This window comes from Macaca thibetana, chromosome 3 (genome assembly GCF_024542745.1).
Source record: "Macaca thibetana thibetana isolate TM-01 chromosome 3, ASM2454274v1, whole genome shotgun sequence".
In the NCBI taxonomy this organism is placed as follows: Eukaryota; Metazoa; Chordata; class Mammalia; order Primates; family Cercopithecidae; genus Macaca; species Macaca thibetana.
The window spans coordinates 138,808,849-138,832,706 of record NC_065580.1 but is presented as its reverse complement, the minus strand read 5'-3'; the positions used below and the strand labels follow the sequence as shown (position 1 = coordinate 138,832,706).

General features: G+C 47.6%; 1 protein-coding gene across 1 annotated transcript in view; it reads left to right on the top strand.

Annotated features, from left to right (window-relative positions):
• Window positions 1-23,858, top strand: part of PRKRIP1 (PRKR interacting protein 1) — a 532,772-nt gene that overhangs the window by 500,470 nt on the left and 8,444 nt on the right. Inside the window, exons 2-6 of the mRNA XM_050783860.1 lie at window positions 472-655; window positions 2,033-2,111; window positions 3,918-4,018; window positions 10,072-10,157; window positions 13,521-13,585. Coding sequence (XP_050639817.1) covers window positions 530-655; window positions 2,033-2,111; window positions 3,918-4,018; window positions 10,072-10,157; window positions 13,521-13,585 — 457 coding nt within the window. The 5' untranslated portion in view covers window positions 472-529. The remainder of the gene's footprint in view (window positions 1-471; window positions 656-2,032; window positions 2,112-3,917; window positions 4,019-10,071; window positions 10,158-13,520; window positions 13,586-23,858) is intronic.

Below are 23,858 nucleotides of genomic sequence, written 5' to 3'. Positions count from 1 at the left end.
GGTATAGAGTAATTCGAGAGGGACAAAGGAGGCAGGTCCCAGTCTTCAGGGAGCTCAGTGACATGTTTGCGCTGTTTTATGTAAACAGGAGATTGTCAGAAATGGAGGGGGGACCAGACCCAAGGAAGCGCCCGGACAAAGGCGGGAGGCGAGGAGTGCTGATGGAGAGGAGGTGCCGAGAGCATCAGCAGGGCTGCTCGGTGGCACGAAGACGCCCGCGGGGACAAGAGAGGTCGGCTAGGGCCAGGTTACTCAGGCACGGAGGGCCACCTCCCCTCCAGGGACGTGAGCATCTAGCTGCACTGATTTGTTGTTCAGGAACAGGAAATGAAACCCCACAGCTTTGATTACAATAACCCACGCCAGCCTCAGGCTCATGAATATTCAGCAGGCTGCTTCCGGCTCGCAACCCCGCCTCCGTCCCTCTCCGCGGAGACTGCGTCTGCGTCGCCGGCGCGCGGCTCTGTCGTCATACTTGCGCGCCGTCGCCGCCGCCGTTGCCGCTAGCCGGGGAAACTGGAAGGCTGCCATGGCGAGCTCCGCCGCCTCCTCCGTGCGACCGCCGAGGCCCAAGAAAGAGCCGCAGACGCTGGTCATCCCCAAGAATGCCGCGGAGGAGCAGAAGCTTAAGCTGGAGCGGCTCATGAAGAACCCGGTGAGACGAGGCCTACCCCCTTCCTCTGCAGCGCCTCTGGGTTCCCGCAGGTCCACCTTCTCTACCTCCAAATTCAGAAACTTGGTATCCGACCCTCCCAGAGCAGTCTTTGGGGAAGAGGAGGAGGAGGCTGTCCTGGAGATAAGTGAACTTCCCGTCCTTGTGTGAGAGCCCAGCTTGAATGAAAGCACGGTGGAGCGGCTTCCCGCTAAGACCCCTTCTAGTTTAACTTTCTGTGAACAAAAAGCGTTAGACTGAAAAGGTAGAATTTGTGGGTTAGCAAAAGGGTATTTTCTAAACAACGCGGATCGTTAGAGAGTGGCAGAGACGTTTGGAGCGAGTTACTCCTCTCCCGCCCACACCCCCTCCGGGCCTCGGTCCCCTCAATCGTAAAAACAATTGAACGGGAAACGTCCTTTATACCTTTGACCAGAAAAACTTGACTCTTCTCCCCTCGTAGTGTTAAAGTTGGCGATTTCTAGCTGGAAACTCTGGCTTAGGTTTCTCAGTTCTGCTCTGGAAAGTGTAACCCTGGGAAGGTGTGGACTGTGTTATACCCAAGAGTACATAGGATGAATAAAGCCACGACAGAGGGAAGAACACAAAATCAGCTCTGTGTCCAAGCAGCAAAGCAATCCTGCTTCATTAGTCAATTAAAATTCTTTGGTGATAAGAAATGTAACTTGGGGCCGGGCGCGGTGGCTCAAGCCTGTAATCCCAGCACTTTGGGAGGCCGAGACGGGCGGATCACGAGGTCAGGAGATCGAGACCATCCCGGCCTACACGGTGAAACCCCGTCTCTACTAAAAAATACAAAAAAACTAGCCGGGCGAGGTGGCAGGCGCCTGTAGTCCCAGCTACTCGGGAGGCTGAGGCAGGAGAATGGCGTAAACCCAGGAGGCGGAGCTTGCAGTGAGCTGAGATCCTGTCACTGCACTCCAGCCCGGGCGACAGAGTAAGACTCCGTCTCAAAAAAAAAAAAAAAAAAAAAAAAAAAAAAAAAAAAAAAAGAAATGTAACTTGGGGTGGACTTTGTGGCTCCTGCCTGTAATCTCAGAGCTTTGGGTTGCTAGGCGGGAGAATGGCTTGAGGCCAGGAAGGAGTTCAAGACCAGCCTAGGCAACATAGCCGGTCCCTGTCTCTACAAAAATAAAAAAATTGCTTGGCATGGTGGTGCACACCTGTGAGTCCTAGCTACTCTGGAGACTGAAGCGGGAGGATCACTTGAGCCCAGGAGTTCAAGGCTGCAGTGAGCTATGATTGCACCACTGCACTCCAGCCTGAGGGACAGAGCAAGAAGCTGTCTCTAAAAAGAGAGAGAGGTAATTTTGTTAGCAGATTTATACTTAGAAATGCTTTCATGTTTAAATGTTGCAGGACAAAGCAGTTCCAATTCCAGAGAAAATGAGTGAATGGGCACCTCGACCTCCCCCAGAATTTGTCCGAGATGTAATGGGTAATGTCTGTGTGTGTGTGTGTGTGTGTGTGTGTGTGTGTGTGTGTGTGTAAATATAATGTTTTAAGGTAGCTATAAAAGCCCTGTAGTTAGTATTTGTTAAATCTCTGATGAGGGGAAATGTTTACATGTTCAGTGTTTTGCTTTTACAATGACGGGGATATAGTTGCTTTTATTTGTTCATTTGACATCAGTAAATTTAGCTTAAGGGTTATAGTTGCTTATGGTTTGGTACTATGGAATTTTTTCCTGCACTGTTGCTTTTTTTTTTTCTTTTTTTCTTTTGGAGACAGAGTCTCACTCTGTCACCCAGGCTGGTTTGCAGTGACACCATCTCGGCTCACTGCTACCTCCGCCTCCCGGGTTCAAGCGATTCTCCTGCCTCAGCCTCCCGAGTAGCTGGGACTACAGGCCTGTGCCACCACTCCTGGCTATTAGTAGAGACTGGGTTTCACTATGTTGGCCAGGCTGGTCTTCAACTGCCGACCTCAGGTGATCCGCCTGCCTTGGCCTCCCGGAGTGCTAGCATTACAGCTGTGAGCCACTGTGCTCAGCCATCTCCTGCGTTATTCTTAATAACGCATTGTGGGTTTTTTTGTAAATAAAAATAGTTTTATTATTTTGTTGGATCATAAATTAACATATCTACAGGCATACCATGGAGATAGTGCGGGTATAGTTCCAGGCAACCTAGTTAAAGTGAATGTCGCAATAAAAGGAATCATATAAATTCTTTAGTTTCCTAGTGTACATACAAGTTTTCTTTATACTCTACTGTACTTTAATGTGCAGTAGCATTATGTCTTTAAAAAGCAACGTAGGCCAGGTGTGGTGGCTCATGCCTGTAATCCCAGCACTTTAGGAGGCTGAAGCAGGAGAACTGCTTGAGTTTGAGACCAGCCTGGGCAACATAGGAAGACCTCATCTCTACTAAAAATGTAAAAATTAGCCAGGCATAGTGGTGCACGCCTATGGTCCCAGCTACTTGGGAGGCTGAGGCAGGAGGATCGCTTGAGCCCAGGAGGTCGAGGCTCAAATGAGCTGTGATTGTGTCACTGCACTCCAACTTGGGTGACAGATCAAGACCCTGTCTCAAAAAAAAAAAAAAACTTAAGAAAAAACACTTACAAAAATATGATTATTCTACATATACTACTTTGTAAGCACCTTTTTTTTCATTTAATGTATCATAGATGTCTTTTCAACTCACTGGAAATCTAGCATGACAAATGTGAAATCATAGAGGAGGTGAGAAAGTCACTTAACCACAGTCTGCCCCTCCTGATACTGAATTTGAGTGGGATTTTTAGTGACTTCACATTCAACATGTTTATAACAAATAATGACATCTACAATATGCCAGGTACTGAGCCAGTTCTTTATACAGTGGGGAGAAAGGAAGGCATGGTCCCTTCCACGACTTCCACTGTTTGTTTCTTTTTTTTTTGAGACGGAGTCTCACTCTGTCGCCCAGGCTGGAGTGCAGTGGCGTGATCTCGGCTCACTGCAAGCTCCGCCTCCCGGGTTCACGCCATTCTCCTGCCTCAGCCTCCCGAGTAGCTGGGACTACAGGCGCCCACAACCGCGCCCGGCTAATTTTTTGTATTTTTAGTAGAGACGGGGTTTCACCGTGGTCTCGATCTCCTGACCTTGTGATCCGCCCGCCTCGGCCTCCCAAAGTGCTGGGATTACAGGTGTGAGCCACCGCGCCCGGCCCACTGTTTGTTTCTTTAGTCCCCTTCGATTAAGGGTGACCTGTGTTGGTAGCTGAATTTCATCTAGAACCATGGACTGTCCTGGCTACAGGTTCAAGTGCTGGGGCCGGCAGTGGAGAGTTCCATGTGTACAGACATCTGCGCCGGAGAGAATACCAGCGACAGGACTACATGGATGCCATGGCTGAGAAGGTCAGTGAGCCAGAAGGCTGGTTGAGCCCCCATGTTTGGGCAGTGTGCATGTACTGCCTTTAGAAGAAAAACATTTGAGGAGGCCAGGCATGGTGGCTCGCGGCTGTAATCCCAGCACTTTGGAAGGCCGAGACGGGATCACCTGAGGTCAGGAGTTTGAGACCAACCTGACCAACATGGAGAAGCCCTGTCTCTACTAAAAATACAAAATTAGCCAGGCGCATGCGTGTAATCCCAGCTACTCGGGAGGCTGAGGCAGGAGAATCGCTTGAACCCGAGAGGCGAAGGTTGCAGTGAGCCAAGATTGTGCCATTTTCTCTCCAGCCTGGGCAACAAGAGTGAAACTCTGTCTCAAAAAAAAAAAAAAAAAGAAAAGAAAAGAAAAAAGCATTTGAGGAAGAATAGATAATGCTGGTTGTGGCTGGTGTGAGGTCTGCCTTCTACGGACAGCACAGCACGCAGAGTCCAGGTAAACCCTCAGTCAGAATCAACATAGCAAGATCCTTACACTAGACGAGGGATGGAGAGTGAGAGTCTTCCTCGTGTATGAAAGGGCACAGCTGAGACCCCTTTTCCCTCTAGGCCATTTGCCGTGTGATAGAACAGCAAATGGGATCCCCACACCATTTAAGTTGTTACTTCTCTGTGTCATCCTCCCTCTTCTCCCTCTTAGCTGAATGCCTAAATGCAGTTAGCTGTGCATTTGGTGTGAACAGCAGCTTGCTTTCACGACTGTGAAAGTGCATATAGTATCTGCCTCTTTGAGCATTTGAGCTTCCTGGCTCTGGAGCTGGCATTTCTTTGTGACAGGTGTCAAATAATAGACTATTTTAAGATTATTATTAATCTATAATAATTATAGGTTATTTGAGAATTGCTTCAGAAACCATATTTTGGGGGAGGGGTCGTTTTTAGACAGGTTGTCACTCTGTCACACATGCTGGAGTGAAAGGGCGCAATCTCAGTTCACTGCAACCTCCGCCTCCTGGGTTCAAGTGATTCTCCTCCCTCAGCCTCCCAAGTAGCTGGGATTACAGGCGTGTGCCACCATGCCTGGCTAATTTTGTATTTTTAGTAGAGATGGGGTCTCACCATGTTGGCCATGCTGGTCTCGAAATCCTGACCTCAAGTGATCCACCCACCTTGGCCTCCCAGAGTGCTGGGATTACAGGCATGAGCCACCGTGCCTGGCCCCCAAAAGCAGAATTTTTTCTAACTCAATTTTGGCCATTCCAATAAATTCTTACTTATTTTCTTCTGTATCCTGGCTGTCTCTTTGGTTTAAATTTTCCCTAATGTTTTATTTTGAAAATTTCAAACAGAAAAGTTAAAAGAATTATGCAACACATATATCCACTCCCCCTTGACTTAACAATTCCTGTTGTGCTGGATTTTCTTTATCACACACCTATCGATCTATCCATACCTCTATTGGTATGCATTGTATTATGTCTTCCCAGCAGTCCTGTTTCCAAGCCTCATTTTCCTCATCTATAAAATGGGGAAAATTATAATTCCTCCCTTCCAGAGCTCTACTCATACCTCTATTCCTCCCATGAATTCGTTGGTTTTTTGTTTGTTTGTTTGTTTTGGTGCATTTCAGAGTACGCTGCAAACATCAGGACGTTCCATTCTTGAACATTCAAGCACGCACATTATTAAATAGGGTTTCATATTTGTGTATGCTTTTCTTTTTCCTTTTAAAGTAATATCTGGCCAGGAATGGTGGCTCATGCCTGTAATCCCAGCACTTTGGGAGGCCAAGGAGAAGGGGTCACCTGAGGTCAGGAGTTTGAGACCAGCCTGGCCAACATGGTGAAACCTTGTCTCTACTTCAAATACAAAAAATTAGCTGGACATGGTAGTACACACCTATAATCCCAGCTACTTGGGAGGCTGAGGCAAGAGAATCGTTTGAACCCGGGAGGTGGAGGTTGCAGTGAGCCGAGATCGTGCCATTGTACTCCAGACTAGGGGACAAGAGCGAGACTTGGTCTCAAAAAAAAAAAAAAAAAAAAAAAAAAGCATTTATTTGAACCTCTGTAAAGTGCCACAAATATATTCTACGAAATAATAGGCACCCTGGCCATACTGAGGAAAGGGACTTTTTTGGGTGCAAATTCTAAAATTAGTAACGCAACAATCCCTCACCCTTATTAGAAGAAGTCAGATGTACATTTGGAAAATCAAAAGGAACCTGCCAAATAACATTTGATTTTTTTTTTTTTTAAGAGACAGCGTCTCACTCTATTGTCCGGTTGGACCTCAGCCTCCTCTGTAGCTGAGACTAAAGGCACTTTTTTCCTGGGCATTTCTGGAGGAACTTTGGTCTCCATTTAAAAAACGACAGACCAGACAGGTACCACCCAGGTAGCACTTGACACGCCATCATACCCAGTTTTGTTTTTTTGTTTTTTTGGTTTTTTTTGAGACTGAGTCTCACTGTCGCCCAGGCTGGAGTGCAGTCGCGCGATCTCGGCTTACTACAAGCTCCGCCTTCCGAGTTCACGCCATTCTCCTGCTTCAGCCTCCCAAGTAGCTGGGACTACAGTCACCTGCCACCACACCCAGCTAATTTTTTTGTATTTTTAGTAGAGATGGCATTTCACTGTGTCAGCTAGGATGGTCTCAATCTCCTGACCTGGTGATCTGCCTGCCTTGGCCTCCCAAAGTGCTGGGATTACAGGCGTGAGCCACCACGCCCAGCCATCACACCCAGCTTTGGTTTTTATTAATAGTAAGACAGGAAGGCCGGTGCAGTGGCTCACACCTGTGATCCCAGCACTTTGAGAGGCCAAGGCAGGCAGATCACTTGAGCTCAGGAGTTTGAGACCAGCCTGGCCGACATGGCAAAACTCCATCTCTACTAAAAATACAAAAATCTGCTGAAAATTCTGTCTCAAAAAAAACAAAAACAAAAATTAATCAGGCGCAGTGGTTACGCCTGTAATCCCAACTACTCGAGAGGCGGATGCAGGAGAATTGCTTGAACCTGGGAGACGGCAGTTGCAATGAGCCGAGATTGTGCCACTGCACTTCAGCCTGGGCGACAGAGTCAGACTCTGTCTGAAAAAGAAGAAGAAAAAGTCCTGCTTTGGGCACAGGGTGGGGTCATTGTTGTGCTGGCTGTCGACTGATGCTTGCTTGTCCTGTAGTTTTTTTTGGCCCCTGGGTGTTGGTGGTGGTTCTTGTTCCTGCCATCTTCTGTTGGCAGCAATCTCAATCCTAGTGAGAAGTATTAGACCGTTTTTGTCAAAATTCTACCAGGTCACTGCAATGGGTTTGCCTGTCAAAAATAATGCTCTGTGTATAGAAGCCATCAAGCTGGGTGCGGTGGCTCATGCCTGTAATCCCAGCACTTTGGGAGGCCAAGGTGAGAGGATCACTTGAGCCCAGGAGTTTGAGCCCAGGCAACATGGCAAGACCCCATCTCTGCGAAGAATACAAAGACTAACCAGATGTGGTGGCACCTGCCTGTAGTCCCAGCTACTTGGGAGGCTGAGGTGGGAGGATGGCTTGAGCCTGGACAGTCAAGGCTGCAGTGAGCTGTGATCACACCAGTGTACTCTAGCCTGAGTGACTGAGCAAGACCCTGTCTCAGGAAGAAAGAGGGTAGGGGGGACTGAGGGAGGGAAAGGAAAAGAAACTACTATCAGAAACACTTTTATTTTTATAAACTGTTTTAGAGGGGAGGACATAGAGCAGGTTGCTGTCTCAAACACTATAAATTAATCTGAAGTTTTTATATATTGATTCAAGATTCAGAGAAAATACAAAAAAATGGCCGGGCGCGGTGGCTCAAGCCTGTAATCCCAGCACTTTGGGAGGCCGAGACGGGCGGATCACGAGATCAGGAGATAGAGACCATCCTGGCTAACATGGTGAAACCCCGTCTCTACTAAAAAAATACAAAAAACTAGGCGGGCGCCTGTAGTCCCAGCTACTCGGGAGGCTGAGCCAGGAGAATGGTATAAACCTGGGAGGCGGAGCTTGCAGTGTGCTGAGATCTGGCCACTGCACTCCAGCCTGGGCGACAGAGCAAGACTCCGTCTCAAAAAAAAAAAAAAAGAAAAAATACAAAAAAATGTTTCACAAACCTTGGCCTCCATGTACATGCAAAAGATTCTTGTTTTGAATGGCAAAAGGCAGTCTCTTGAGATTTTTTTAAAAAGGCAAGAGCATCCTCATTTTTTAGTGACTGACAGATCACCTCCATCAAAGCCCAGTCCTACTCACCCCTGCTTGAGACATTGCCTCTGCCAGGTGCGGCAGCCAGCTGGGGCTCTGTTTCGTTTACTTGCTGGTAAATTCGGCTTCTTCAGCAGCACAGAGTAAGACATTCACAGCTCAGCCTTTTTTTTTTTTTTTTTTTCCCCCTGAGACAGAGTCTCGCTCTGTCACCCAGGCTAAAGTGTGATCTTGGCTTACTGCAGCCTCTGCCTCCTGGGCTCAAGCAGTTCTCATGTCTCAGCCTCCCGAGTAGCTGGGATTACAGGCGCCTGCCACCATGCCTGGCTCATTTTTTATTTTCAGTAGAGATGGAATTTCACCATGTTGCCCAGGCTGGTCTCGAACTCTGGACCTCAGGTGATCTACCCGCCTCAGCCTCCCAGTGTGCTGGGATTACAGGCGTGAGCCACCGCACCCGGCCTTCACAGCTCAGCTTCTAAGCAAACCAAATCTTTTAGAGTTAAGTCATTTGCTTTTTGGTTGTCCAGAAAGTTGGTTAATTAAAGTTGATTTCCTTCCTGAAGGAATATTTTCTGCCCTCAGAGAGAGAGCTTGTTTGATTTGATTTCTGTGCCACTATAAGCAGATGCATACAGCCCTGGCGGTGCAGACCAGCAGAGGTGTTGAAGGCACCTCTTCGTCCTTTGCCGGCTCCTTATTTTTTGCTCCATTGACCTTTACGGCTGTTCCTGGAAGAAACGAGATGACACTTTGAATCAGTAGATGTCCTTGTAGTTTACAGGTGCATTTCTATTTTTTTGAGACAGAGCTCTCCCTCTGTCGCCTAGACTGGTGTACAAGTAGCATGATTTCCGGTCACTGCAACCTCTGCCTCCCAGGTTCAAGTGATTCTCCTGCCTCAGCCTCCCGAGTATCAGCCTCCCAAAGTACTGGGATTACAGGCATGAGCCATTTTGCCCAAACCCTTATTTCATTATTCTTCCTAACAGCTCTGAGAGAGGAATTACAGTTTTCCCCATTTTATAGATGAGGAGACAGGCTTGGAGACAGAACTGCTGAGAAGTAATGCAGTCGATACAAATATATGTGTGGGTGCGTGCTTAGCAGCAGGTCATGGCAGCAGATGGCATGTGTTATGCTGCTTTAGAATCAGTCATTTGGTGGCTGGGCACAGTGGCCTGTAAACTCAGCACTTTGGGAGACTGAGGTGGGAGGATCCTTTGAGGCCAGGAGTTTAAAACCAGCGTGGACAACATAGCCAGACCTGTCTCCACAAAATAAACATAAAAATTAGCCAGATGTAATGGCATGCACCCATAGTCCCAAGTACTCAGGAAACTGAGACAGGAGGATCTGTCGAACCCAGGAGTTCAAGGTTGTAGTGAGCTATTGTGCTTACTGCACTCCAGCCTAGGCGACAGAGTAAGACCTTGTCTCAAAACCAAAACAAAAAAAACTCAGCCATCTGGTAACTGTGGTTGGGCTTAGGGCTTGAAAATTCCATGGTTCTAACCCTCCTGCCATTCCTTCTAATGAGCTCTGGGCAGTGTCCGAGGTTCCGGCTGAGCAGATGATGAGCGCTGCCCTCAGGGTGTCCTCTGCACTCCCTCCTGTGTCGTCTCCTGTATCATGCTGTGCCTCAATCAACTGAAAGAGTTACTTCGCCATCGGAGAGCTATGTATTGATTACCTGCCTTGCCTCTGGTACAGGCTTTTAAAGTTAAAATGGCCCTGGGGACCCGAGTAGTGCCTCTAGCACCCCCAGTGGTGTGACTTCTAGGACTCTCCTACTTAGCCTGAGCAAAACCTCCCACAGTCTACCCAGACCTGAGCGTGTCTAAATGATGTGGGTTTTGTTGCAGCAAAAATTGGATGCAGAGTTTCAGAAGAGACTGGAAAAGAATAAAATTGCTGCAGAGGAGCAGACTGCAAAGCGCCGGAAGAAGCGGTAAGAGGCATGGCCTAACTGTGATGACACTTAAGGGCCCGGGTGGTGACGGGGTGAGCTGAGTCCTTGCAGTCGGTAGTAGTTCCTCTGCATGACCTGTAGGGGTCATGAGTGTAGAGCAGTGACATTATCTGAGCAGAGCGCAAGTTCTTATGACCCTCCAGCTGGTTACAGCTTGTCCAGAGCTTGCAAGTCAGGACTTCAGTGATCACATTGATTTCTGTGTCTCCTTCACGTCTGCATTTTTTTTTTTTTTTTTTTTTTTTTGAGACAAAGTCTCGCTGTGTCCCCCAGGCTGCAGTGCAGTGGCACAATCTCGGCTCACTGCAACCTCTACCTCCTGCATTCAAGCAATTCTGCTGCCTCAGCCTCCCAAGTAGCTGGGATTACAGGTGCCCGCCACCACACCTGGCTAATTTTTGTATTTTTGGTAGAGACGAGGTTTCACCATGTTGGCCAGGCTGGTCTCAAACTCCTCACCTCAGGTGATCCGCCTGCTTTGGCCTCCCTAAGTGTTGGGATTACAGGCATGAGCCACTGCGCCCGGCTGCATCTGTATTTTAACAAGATGCTGCAGCCAAACTTCCCATTTAGCATGTTTCTTAGATTAGGGTTTATGACTCCCTTGAGTGACTACATGGTGTACAGGCTGTGTGTTTATATGTGTATCTGTGTGTTTACATAAGTGGCCCTCAACATTTACAATTAGAGCTGAGCAGGATTCTAACAACAGCCCCTAAATATCTTGAAATGAAAAAGCATCTTTAGGGACCAGGCATGGTGGCTCACAGCTGTAATCTCAGCACTTTGGGAGGCCAGGGCAGGAGGATCGCTTGAACCCAGGGGGCTGAGGCTGCAGTGAGTTATGATCGCACCACTGCGCTCCAGCCTGGGTGACAAAGTGCAACCCTGTCTCTACAATCATAGAATTTTTTTTGAAAAAGCATCCCCGTTATTTCTAAGGTTGCTTTGCCTCAGGGCTCCCCGGGATTTGCTCTTGAATCCTAATGAAAGCAGCTGATAAGGACGGACTGGCAGAGTCATGCAAAAGTTTTGGTTGGTGCAAAAGTAACTGCAGTTTTGGACCGTGAATTTTAGATCATTATAACTAGGCTCAAATGTGTTTATTAATCAAAATAAGAACCATTACAATCAACACATTTTTGCCAATGAGAAATAAGTTTATTTCTGTAACATAAAAATCCATGCTCCGGGATTTGAAGAAGTCTTAGCGTTTTCTGCATCCTGCTGGTTGTGGAAGTGCTTTCCCTGCAAAAAGTTGTCAGAGTGCTTGAAGAAGTGGTAGTCAGTTGGCAAGAAGTCAAGTGAATATGGTGGATGAGGCAAAGCATTGCAGCCCAATTCGTTCAACCTTTGAAGCGCTGGTTGCGCAACGTGTGGTCGGGCGTTGTCCTGGAGAAGAATTTGGCCCCTTCTGTGGATCAGCGCTGGCTGCAGGCATTGGAGTTTTTTTTTTTTTTTTTTTTTTTTGAGACGGAGTCTCGCTCTGTCGCCCAGGCTGGAGTGCAGTGGCCGGATCTCAGCTCACTGCAAGCTCCGCCTTCCGGGTTCACGCCATTCTCCTGCCTCAGCCTCCCGAGTAGCTGGGACTATAGGCGCCCGCCACCTCGCCCGGCTAGTTTTTTGTATTTTTTAGTAGAGACGGGGTTTCACCGTGTTAGCCAGGATGGTCTCGATCTCCTGACCTCGTGATCCGCCCGTCTCGGCCTCCCAAAGTGCTGGGATTACAGGCGTGAGCCACCGCGCCCGGCCTGCATTGGAGTTTTCAATGCCTCTCACCGATTTGCTGTGCATACCTCTCCAGTGTAATGGTTTCGCCGGGATTCAGGAAGCTGTAGTGGATCAGACCAGCAGCCAGCCATCAAGCAGTGACCACGACCTTTTTTTGGTGCGAGTTTGGCTTTGGGAAGTGCTTTGGAGCTGCTTCTTGGTCCAGCCACTGAGCTGGTCGTCGCCAGTTGTCATGTAAAGTCCACTTTTCATCACACGTCATAATCTGATCGAGAAATGGTTCATTGTTGTTGTTTAGAGTAAGAGAAGATGACACTTCAAAATTTTTTTTTATTTTTGCTCAGCTCACGAGGCACCCTCTTATTGAGCTCTCTCACCTTTCCAGTTTGCTTCAAATGCTGAATGACCATAGAATGGTCGAGGCTGAGTTCTTTAGCCACTTCTCGTGTAGTTGTAAGAGGATCAGCTTCCATGATTGCTCTCAGTTGGTCATTGTCCAATGACCAATGGCTAGCCACGATGCTCATCTTCAAGGCTCTCGTCTCCTTTGCAAAATTTCTTGCCCCGGCACTGCACTGTACATTCGTTAGCAGTTCCTGGGCCAAATGGCGTTGTTGATGTTGTGAGTTGTCTCCACTGCTTTACTACCCATTTTGAATTTGAATGAGAAAATCACTTGAATTTGCTATTTGTCTAGCATTGTTTTCGTAGTCTAAACATAAGTAATAAGTCATTAGCAAAAAAAAAAAAAGCCCATTAAAATGATGTATGACATAATCACATCTATTAAAGAATATATTGGCTGGGCGCGGTGGCTCACACCTGTAATCCCAGCACTTTGGGAGGCCAAGGTGGGCAGATCACGGGGTCAGGAGATCGAGACCATCCTGGCTAACACAAAGAAACCCCGTCTCTACTGAAAATACAAAAAATTAGATGGGTGTGGTGGCGGGCACCTGTAGTCCCAGCTACTAGGGAGGCTGAGGCAGGAGAATGGTGTGAACCCAGGAGGCAGAACTTGCAGTGAGCCAAGATCGTGCCATTGCACTCCAGCCTGGGTGCTGGGTGACAGAGTGAGACTCTGTCTCAAAAAAAAAAAAGAATGTATTCCAGGCCAGGTGCGGAGGCTCACACCTGTAATCCCAGCACTTTGGAAGGCAGAGGCAGGCGGATCACGAGGTCAGGAGATCGAGACCATCCTGGCTAACACAGTGAAACCTCGTCTCTACTAAAAATACAAAAAATTAGCAGGGCATGGTGGCGGGCGCCTGTAGTCCCAGCTACTCGGGAAGCTGAGTCAGGAGAATGGCGTGAACCTGGGAGTCGGAGCTTGCAGTGAGCCGAGATTGCGCCACTGCACTCTAGACTGGGCGACAGAGCGAGACTCCATCACACACACACACACACAGAATATATTCCAATATCAAATAGCAAATTCCAGCAATGCAAAAACGGCAATTACTTTTGCACTCACCTAATATTTTTCTTATTTTGTTATTGTAATGTTTGTGTTATTCCACAGGTTTTAAAGGTACCATAAGAAGGTGTTTATTTTCTAAAATATACCATAAGGTAGTTAAGGAATCAATGTATATGGTTTTACATTTTTAGCCAGAAGTTAAAAGAGAAGAAATTACTGGCAAAGAAGATGAAACTTGAACAGAAGAAACAAGAAGGTGAGTGGTGCCCACTTTTCTTGGCTGTAGCCTCTTTCTTGGTGTTGGTCACAGTGGCTGAACTGTCGGGAAACACAGGGATGGAGAGTTTGGGCTGGTTGGCTGGCCACTGAAGAAATAACAGCTTATTCATATTAGCTAGGACCCATTGAATTGCACGTATCAGAAAACCAAACTGGCTTAAGCAAAAAGATGCTGGCTCAAGTTAGGTCGAGGACAGACCTCCCTTCGGGCACGGCTGGTCAGGGAGATCAGTGACATTATTGGTTACTGACATCTACCCCTCTGTCCTGGTGTCCCGTCCTCAGGCCGCTCACACTCCTTGTGGTTTTGAGGTGCCTGCAGCAGCTCTTGGGGCTACATCCCTCCTCAATATTGTTCAGGAGGGAAAATTGAGAGGATGCCTCAACTTTCCTAGCCAAAAGTCTTTTTATGTCTCTCTGGCTCTGATTGAGTCACTTGTCAGATCAGGTAAGAATGCTTTTGACTACAAGCAACAGAATGCAGCAATGAAGTGCCTAAACCACGAGGAGTTGTTATTTTTTACAGGATGAGAAATCTGGTAGTAGGTGGCAGCGTGATGTGGCTCAGCCGTGTGGGCTGGCTCCCCCGCACATCCCTTGGCCTTTACCCCAAGGGTGTGGGGTGGCTGCCATGGCTTCTGGCACCATACCTGTGTTCAAAGCAGGAAGAAGGGGAGTAAGGTACTTATGTGGTCTGCCCCTTTTATATTGGAGAGCAAAAGTTTCTCCAGAAGTGCCCAGAAGACATCACCTTAAATACTAGGTCACTTTGCCATCCCTAGCTGCCATCAGGCTAGAGGAATAGAAAACAGAACTGTTGTAACCAACTCAAACCTATCGTGATCCAGCACTGCAAGCTGAGTACATTGCCACCCCAGCCAGATTCGAGGTACCGTTAATAAGAAAGAGTCGGCGGCAGGATTGGCTGTTAGGTCAGCATCCCACCGTGCTGCCAATCCTGCCGCCTCTGAACTCATCACAACGCTAGGGGTGCTATCCCCCATCCCTGGGAACTCATGTACTGTGAATAAGGGAGGGGGGCCCCAGCTGGAAAGGGCCAAGGATGCTAAGAGACCAAAAAGTGACACTGTCCCCCACATGACTGAATCTGTGGCTATTCCCCGCTTGACCAGGTCTGCTTCCTGAGTGCATGATTGTGGTTTTTGGTTTTAGGGTGAAGTCAGACTTTCATTGATGTATTAAAATACAGTTGGGCTGGGCATGGTGGCCCATGCCTGTAAATCCCAGCTACTTGGAAGGCTGAGGCAGGAGAATGACTTGAACCCAGGAGGCTAAGGTTGCAGTGAGCCGAGATCGCGCCATTGCACTCCAGGCTGGGCAACAAGAGCAAAACTCCATCTCAAAAAAATAAAACAGGCTGGGCACAGTGGTTCATGCCTGTAATCCCAACACTTTGGGAGGCCAAGGCAGGTGGATCACCTGAGGTCAGGAGTTCGAGACCAGCCTTGCCAACATGGTGAAACCCCATCTCTACTAAAAATACAAAAATTAGCTGGGTGTGATGACAGGCACCTGTAATCCCAGCTACTTGGGAGGCTGAGGCAGGAGAATTGCTTGAACCTGGGAGGCATAGGTTGCAGTGAGCCGAGATTGTGCCATTGCACTCCAGCCTGGGTGACAGGAGCGAAACTCTGTCTCAAAAATAAATAAAATAAAATAAAATATGATTGGCCACTTCTAAGAACCGTTCCTTATGAGTTGTAAATGTACTATGTGACACATCGGATATGGTTTTAGGTTGTTTCTCACCCTCTCCTAGAAGAAATTATTTTAAACTGCTAAAATGTGACTGACAGGACCTCATCCCTCAAATAAACTACCTCATCACTTTCCACTCCACCGCAGCAGTAGATCATGGAAGTACTTGGCCCAAGGAGGAGGATTGGGCACAAAAGCTATTCTCACAATCTGTTGAGGGGATATTGTAGCTTGGACCTGTTATATTTGGAAATTTGAGACCAGCCTGGGCAGCATAGCAAGACCCCATCTCTACAAACAATAAAAAAGTCAGCCAGGCATGGTGGTGCACACCTGTAGTCCCAGCTTTTTGGGAGGCTGGGGCAGGAGGATTGCTTGAACCCAGGAGTGCAATACTAGTCTGGGCAACATAGTAAGACCCCTTCTCTACACAAAATTTTAAAAATTAGTCAGGTATGGTGGTGCATGCCTGTCATCCTAGCTACTCTGGAGGCTGAGGTGGGAGAGTCGCCTGAGCTGAGGAGGTCAAGACTGCAGTGAGCCATGATTGTGCCACTGCACTGCAGTCTGGGTGACAGAGCAAGATTCTGTCTCCAAACAACAACAACAAAAAGAATATATAAAAAAATAGGTCTCCTTTGCTGAGTAATTTGACCCTCCCTCCTCAGGGTTTGTTGGTTTTGCTGCTTATCATTGTCATTGTTGCTGTTTGTGTGTTTAGTGACTTTCCTAACAAATTCTGTAAAACCTGTATTCTTTGTTGTGTTTGGACTCTGAAGTCTCTGCCTGGTTAGCTTAGTTGGTCACTGGAAGATGAGAGATTTCCTTGAATGTCTTGAACCACCAGTCTTTGGCAAAGACTGTCTCCCAGTCTTTGCCAAGGACCTCTGTGTGTGTGTTGGAATTTGCCTCCAACACGCTGGCAGGCAGTCTGCAATTTGCTGTAGCCTTTACTTCCTGCTTGCACAGAGCCTCCAGGGCAGCAGAAGTGAGCAGTCAGGGCCTTGGCTGGCTTTCTTGGGCATGTGCACTGTTCTGGTGGCCCTCTAGCGTCCCAGCTTTTCCTTTTAAGCTTTTTGGTCAGTTTCTTGTTTGTGTCAATTGTTACTGCTGTCTTGGTTGGTGGGATGTTAAACAGTTGTCACTGATGGTTTTTGACAAACGCCCAGGGGAAAAAGCTGTTCATGTTGAGTAAGCTGAACTCAATGCTGAGTCAGATCAACGGAAGACAAGCCTTGCAGGTAGACGTTTCCAGGGAACTGCCAGACAGGTCAACTAGGGCCAGTGCCCTGAGAATGGAACTTCCAACAGCCCCCAAACCAGTCAGCCTCCTCCCGTTTTTACAGCTACTGTGGCAGGGGGGCTCTTGGTTTTCAAGGCTCCTTCAGATCTGGGGAGAGGGAGACAGGAAATTAAAACCCACAGAGCTCGTGCTCTTAGTGAGGTTCAGGCATTTGAACAGTTCGAGGAGCATTTCCAGAGTTCTGAAAAGGTTGATTTTTAGGATGTTTGCCAGTGTTCTATTACCTTTATGGAGAAGCAGATTTTTGGAGGCCCTTACTCTGCCATTCATCCCTTTGGATTTTAACTTTCAAACAGCACTGCATTTGAAGTGTGTTTCCTGTACGTCAAATGTTTGGGTCATGTTTTTAAATTCATTCTGACAGTCTATCTCTTTCTTGAAATGTTTGGATTCAAGGCTACCATTTTGTTTTTTGTTTTCATTTTTGTGTTTTTGAAGCAAGATCTCACTTTGTCACCCAGGCTGGAGTGCAGCAGTGCAATCATGGCTCACAGCAGCCTCGAACTCCTGGTGGGCTCAAGCAATCCTCCTACCTCAGCCTCTTGAGTAGCTGGGACTGCAGGTGTGTACCACCATGTCTGGCTAATGTGTTATTTTTTTGCAGAGATGGGGTCTCATTATGTTGCCCAGGCTTGTCTTGAACTCCTGGGCTCAAGTGATCCTTCCACCTCAGCCTCCCAAGTAGCTGGGACCACAGGCCTGTGCCACCACGCTCAGGTAATTTTTGTATTTTTTATAGAAACTAGGTTTCTCTGTTTCGAACTCTTAAGCTCAAGTGATCTTCCCGCCTTGGCCTTCCAAAGTGCTGGGATTTCAGGCGTGAGCCACCATGTGAGGCTGTCGTGCTTTTTCTCTGGCTGCTTGCTTTTTTTTTTTAAGATGGAGTCTTGCTCTATCACCCAGGCCGGAGTGCAGTGGTGTAATCTTGGCTCACTGCAACCTCTACCTCCTGGGTTCAAGCAGTTCTTCTGCCTCAGCCTCCCTGATAACTGAGATTACAGGCACGTACCACCATGCCCAGCTAATTTTTGTATTTTTGGTAGGGATGGGGTTTCACCATGTTGGCCAGTCTGATCTCGAACTCCTGACCTCAGGTGATCCCCCCACCTCAGCCTCCCAAAGTGCTGGGATTACAGATGTGAACCACCACACCTGATCTTAGTTCTATTTTTAATTTTTGGGTAATCACCATACTCTTTCATAGTGACTGAACCATTTTATACTCCCACCAGTGCAAAAGGGCTATAATGTCTCCACATCCTCACCAACACTTATTTTCTGTTTTTTGGGGTTTTTTGTTTTGTTTTTAGGTAACTATCCTAATGGGTGTGAAGTGGTATCTCACTACAGTATTGATTTGCATGTCCCTAATGATTTGTGATGTTGGGCATCTTTGTTTTTATTGTTGTTTTGTTTGTTTTTGAGACAGAGTCTCGCTGTGTTGCCCAGGCTGGAGTACAGTGGCACGATCTCGGCTCACTGCAACCCCTGCCTCCACCACGCCCGGCTAATTTTTGTAGTTTTAGTAGAGACGGTGTTTCACTGTGTTGGCCACACTAGTCTCAAACTCCACCCACCTCAGCCTCCCATAGTGCTGGGATTACAGATTTGAGCCACCACGCCCAGCCAGCACTTGAACATATTAAAAAATGGTTAATACCCCATGATTGTACATGCTTTGTACCAAACGGGAAGAATAGAGCGTTCTAAGGATAACCGTCATAAAAGTGGTTTGGGCTTGGACTCATTGGCTCATGCCTGTAATCCTAACATTTGGTAGGCCAAGGTGGGAGGATCGCTTGAGCCCAGGAGTTTGAGACCAGCCTGGTCAACAAAATGAGACCCCCATACCTACAAAATGTTTCAAAATTAGCGAGTTGTGGTGGTGCGCACCTGTAGTCCCAGCTTCTTGAAAAGCTGAGGTGGGAGGATGACTTGAGCCCAGGTGGCGGAGGAGGCAGTGAGCTATGATTGCACCGCTGCACTCCAGCCTGGGTGACAGAACAAGACCCTGTCTCAAAAAAGAAGTGGTTAGTATGCCATTTATCTCCCCTTCTTGATTCCCTTCTTTATTTTTCATTTTGTGAGAGTAAGCAAGCTTTTCCAGTTGTCCGGTGGAAGAAATGGAAACTAATGTGGTAATACCAAGTTGCGCCCCAAGGTGGCTTTGGTGCGCCGTGGGTCCTGGATGGACCCAGAGGCACAGATCGCTCAAGCTATTTTGGCTCTTCTCCTAAAAAGCAGGAGGGGGCAACTGGCTGAGTGTTGTGTTGTTGGAGAGGACATCTCACCGCTTGTTTTCTGTGCTGGTCCAGTAGCTCAGGGAAGACTCCCGGCAGTGTGGGACTTGTGTCTGAATGACAGCACAGGATGACATTAAGCCAGTGTTGATTATTCTGAAGCCTTGAACTCCCCAGATGATGTATTCCCACACCACTGTTACTTATCCTAACATAGGCCTGCCCATCAAAGAAATCCAGGGCGCCCTTAGGGAATTTGTTACTAGGCACCTCTAGAGCAGAGTTTCCTCCACGGATGCACTGCTGATGCCTCAGGCTGGAAAATGCTGTGTCGTGAGGGGCTGGGTCTTGGTCACTGCAGGATGTCTTAAGGCATTGTAGTGTCTAGCCCCCACCCAAGGCCAGGAGCACCCACGTTCCCCCAGTCATTGGCAGTTAGATGTCTCCAGACACTGCCAAATGCACCCTAGTTGGGGAGGAGGACGGAATTGTTTCTGCCTGAGAGCTCCTGATCTATGGGCAGGTATCCGGTGTCCAGAAGGCACTCAACATGTGTTTGGATCAAACTGTTTCTTTCAGAGCCAAAATCCTTTAACATAATATGTTGGAAAACTACCCACATCCTTTGTGTCTTTGGAAAAAAGAGATACTCTATGATCATTTTAGAAATTTTAAAAATATGCAGAAAAGAACAACATCAAAAATAAAAGTTGGCTGGGCACAGTGGCTCACGCCTGTAATCCCAACACTTTGGGAAGCTGAGGCTGGAGGATCGTTTGAGGCCAGGAGTTTGAGACCAGTGTGGGCAACATAGCAAGACCCTGTGTGTATTTTGTAAATAAATAAAAGTTATCTGTAACCCGTACTAAAAATGACTTTAACACTTTAATATCATTTCTTCAATTTCAGTTTTTTCATATATAAGCCTTATCTCTATAAATGCCTTGTTTATAGTTGTCTTGATTTTATCACGTAACATTGTATCACAAGTGTTTTCCCAAGTCTCTGCTTAAAAGGATTTTTTTCTAATCTGTTCATTCATCTGTTAAAAACAAAGTGTGTGCTTCAGTTGCAGTCAGTGGCATTTTACCCAGTATGCCTGTAGCCTGTGAATAAAATCTCAGATTCCTGGATCTTAAAATATTATATAAACAGTAGTAGAAGAGTACTGGAAGGAGGGCCAGGCACCGTGGCTTCTGCCTGTAATCAGCACTTTGGGAGGGCGAGGCGACAGATCACCTGAGGTCAGGAGTTCAAGACCAGCCTGGCCAACATGGTGAAACCCTGTCTCTACTAAAATACAAAAATTAGCCAGACATGATGGCGGGTGCCTGTAATCCCAGCTACTCGGGAGGCTGAGACGGGAGAATCACTTGGAACCTGGGAGACGGTGGTTGCCGTGAGCCGAGATTGCGCCACTGCACTCCAGCCTGGGCGGCTGAGTGAGATTCTGTCTCAAAAAAAAAGAGTACTGGAAGGAAATTATGTAGAAAGCTCAGATATCGGGCCGGGCGCGGTGGCTCAAGCCTGTAATCCCAGCACTTTGGGAGGCCGAGACGGGTGGATCACGAGGTCAGGAGATCGAGACCATCCTGGCTAACACGGTGAAACCCCGTCTCCACTAAAAAATACAAAAAACTAGCCGGGCGAAGTGGCGGGCGCCTGTAGTCCCAGCTACTCGGGAGGCTGAGGCGGGAGAATGGCGTGAACCTGGGAGGCGGAGCTTGCAGTGAGCTGAGATCCGGCCACGGCACTCCAGCCTGGGCTACAGAGCGAGACTCCGTCTCAAAAAAAAAAAAAAAAAAAGAAAGCTCAGATATCATCATCCTAGTTGATCACTTTTTTCTCTATTCATTTTCTTTTAGTCTCCATGTGCACATCATTTGTATGTAGATAGAATTATAGGAAGCTTTCCATTTTGCTTATTTAACATTATACACATACTGCTTCATGAGGCAATTCCTTCATAATTTTTCAGTGACTGACAATATCCAACAGTTGACATGCCCTAACACACCTAATCTTTCTCCTTTTATGAAACAGTAGATCGATTCCAGTTCTTGTCTTCGGTGAATATCCTGTGTCTCTCCCTTCCCCCTTTCTGGGGTGATAGATTAAGATAAATTTCTAAACCGGGCATGGTGACTTACACCTGTAATCTCAGTACTTAGGGAGGCCGACGCAGGCAAATTGCTTGAGCCCAGGAGTTGGGAAACCAGCCTGAGCAACGTGGTGAAACCCTATCTCTACACAAAGTAAAAAAATTAGCCATGTGTGGTGGCACATGCCTGTAGTCCCAGCTACATGGGAGGCTGAGGCAAGAGGATCACCTGACCTTGGGGAAGTTGAAGCTGCAGTGAGTTGTGATCATGCCACTGCACTCTAGCCTGGGTGACAGAGCAAGACCCTGTCTCAAAAAGGAGAAAAAAAAAAAGATAAATTTGTAACCATGGGAATTACTAGATCACAGAGTATAAAAAGAACTCCTGGCTCTGGAAATATATTGCAGGTTACTTTCCGAAGGGATAGCCCCAGTTTTTGCCATTGACAGTGTGTGTTAACGGTACACTCTTACCATATCCTCAACATTTTACTCCTCCTCCACATGGGTAAGAATGGGGCACATGAGAACCACTCAAGGTCTTACTGGGGATTGAGTAAAAAGCCTTACAAAAATACAGTGTAGACCTGCAGGACTGTGGAGGCAGTCCCACTCTCTTGCCATGCCACTCCCCACGCACCCACCTGTGTACAGCCTCCAAAGCTCTTTTGTTTGTTTGTTTTTCGAGGTAGAGTCTTGCTCCATCACCCAAGCTGGAGTGCAGTGGCGCCAGCTCAGCTCATTGCAACCTCCGCCTCCCAGGTTCAAGAGATTCTCCCACTTCAGCCTCCCAAGTAGCTGGGATTACAAGTGCCCGCCACCACACTGGCTAATTTTTGTATTTTTAGTAGAGATGGGGTTTCGCCATGTTGGCCAGGCTGGTCTTGAACTCCTGATCTCAGGTGATTCGCCTGCATTGGCCTCCCAAAGCGCTGGGATTACAGGCGTGAGCCACCGCGCCCAGCCCCAAAGCTATTTTATAAAATGTACGTTGGATTGTCAATCATTCTTATGCCTTTGTAACAATACCCGAGATCATGGAATGCTTGTTACGTACCCCTAGTTCTAAACGCTTTGCATGTATTAACTAACATAATCCTCACAGCAGCCCTGTGAGGCAGTCCGTGGTGTGTTATCCCCATTTTACAAATGACAGACCTTAGGCACCGTGTGGTGGTGGCGCCCACAAAGCTGCAGAGGATGTGGGCAGCAGGCCGGGATGTGATCCCAGGCACCCGCACCCGCCCATGAGGCGATCCTGCGTGAAACCCTGTCAGCAGCCCCAGTGTTCCTGGCCTTCGCCGACTGGCCCCTCCCGGTCTCTCTACTATGCTGGTCTGTCCACTCCCTTCCACATACCCCCAGCTCTCTGTTCTTCAGCCTTGCTGCATGTGCTTAGGCCGCCTGTACTCTCTTCACGCCACCTGACTTCTCATCTGCCTGGAGAAGCTCTCTTCACCTTCAGCGTCCTCTTACAATGCTGTCTGTCTGTGTAAAGCCTCTCCTCACCTCCCTCCAGCCTCCAGCCCTAGAAGTGGCCTTTTCTGCCAGCCTGCCCCATGGGGTTGTGTGTGCCCTTGGCTGCGGACCCTGCCAGATCACATAAGGTGCTTCTCCATTCAGCTATAATGTCAGTTCCATCTTTTTCAAAATAAGCCTCATTTTAGAATAGCTTTAGATTTACGGAAAAATTGCAAAGATATTTACAAAGCGTTCTCATATACCCAGTCTCCCCATTGTTTAACTTCCAAAGTTAACCTGGAACATTGGTCGCAATTTTTGAACCCACGTTGATACCTTTATTAGCTAAAGTCCATACCTTATTCCAGCTGCCTTAGTTTTTACCTGATGCCCTTTTCTTGCTCCAGAATCCAATCCAGGGCACCGCGTCACATTTTGTTATCACGCATTCTTCGGCTCCTGTTGGCTGTGACAGTTTCCCAGACTTTATGTGGGTCCAGTACTCTATAAAACGGCCCTCAGTTGGGATTGGTCTGATTTTCTCATGATTTGACTGGAGTCGTTTGTTTTGGGGATGAGGACCACAGAGGGAAAGCACCCTTCTCACCACACATCAGGGCTGTGTCACAACTGCCAGCGCGGCCATCAGGTTTTGTGGGTTTTTTTTTTTTTTTTTTTTTTGAGACAGGGTCTCTCTCTGTTGCCCAAGCTGGAGTGCAGGGGCACCATCTCACCCCACTGCAGCCTCAAACCCCTGGGCTCAAGTGATCCTCCTTCCTTAGCCTCCTGAGCAGCTGCAACTACAGATATGTACCTCCACACCCTGCTAATTTTGGTATTTTTTCTAGAGATGGGGTCTCACTGTGTTGCCCAGGCTCGTGCCATCACTGTTGATGTTGACCTTGATCACATGGCTGAGATAGTGTGGTCACGTTTCTCCCTCTTACATTTTCTCTCTTTCCCCTTCCTGTACGATACTCGGTGGAAGAAAGTCACTGTGGGCAGCCCACACGTAGGGAGTGTGGGGCTGTGTTCCTCCTTCCTGACAGTGAAGAATCTACATGCGTCATTGAAGTCATTCTGCACTCAAGGGTTATTTCTGTGTATTTATCATTATTTAATCATTTCCTTCTATCAGTATGAACTTGTGGATATTCATCTTGTACTTTAGGTTATAGTCCGGTATTACTGTATTTGTTTTACTGCTGCTCATATTATTCCAGCTTTGGCCATTGGGAGCTCTTTCAGTTGGGTCCTGTGTTCCCTTGACAAAGTCCCATCATTGTCAGTATTTTTTTTTTTTTTTTTTTTTGAGACAGGGTCTCTCTCTATTACCTAGGCTGGAGTGCAGTGGCACCATCGCAGCTCACTGCAGCCTGAAACTCCAGGCTCAAGCAATCCTCTCACCTCAGCTTCCCAAGTAGCT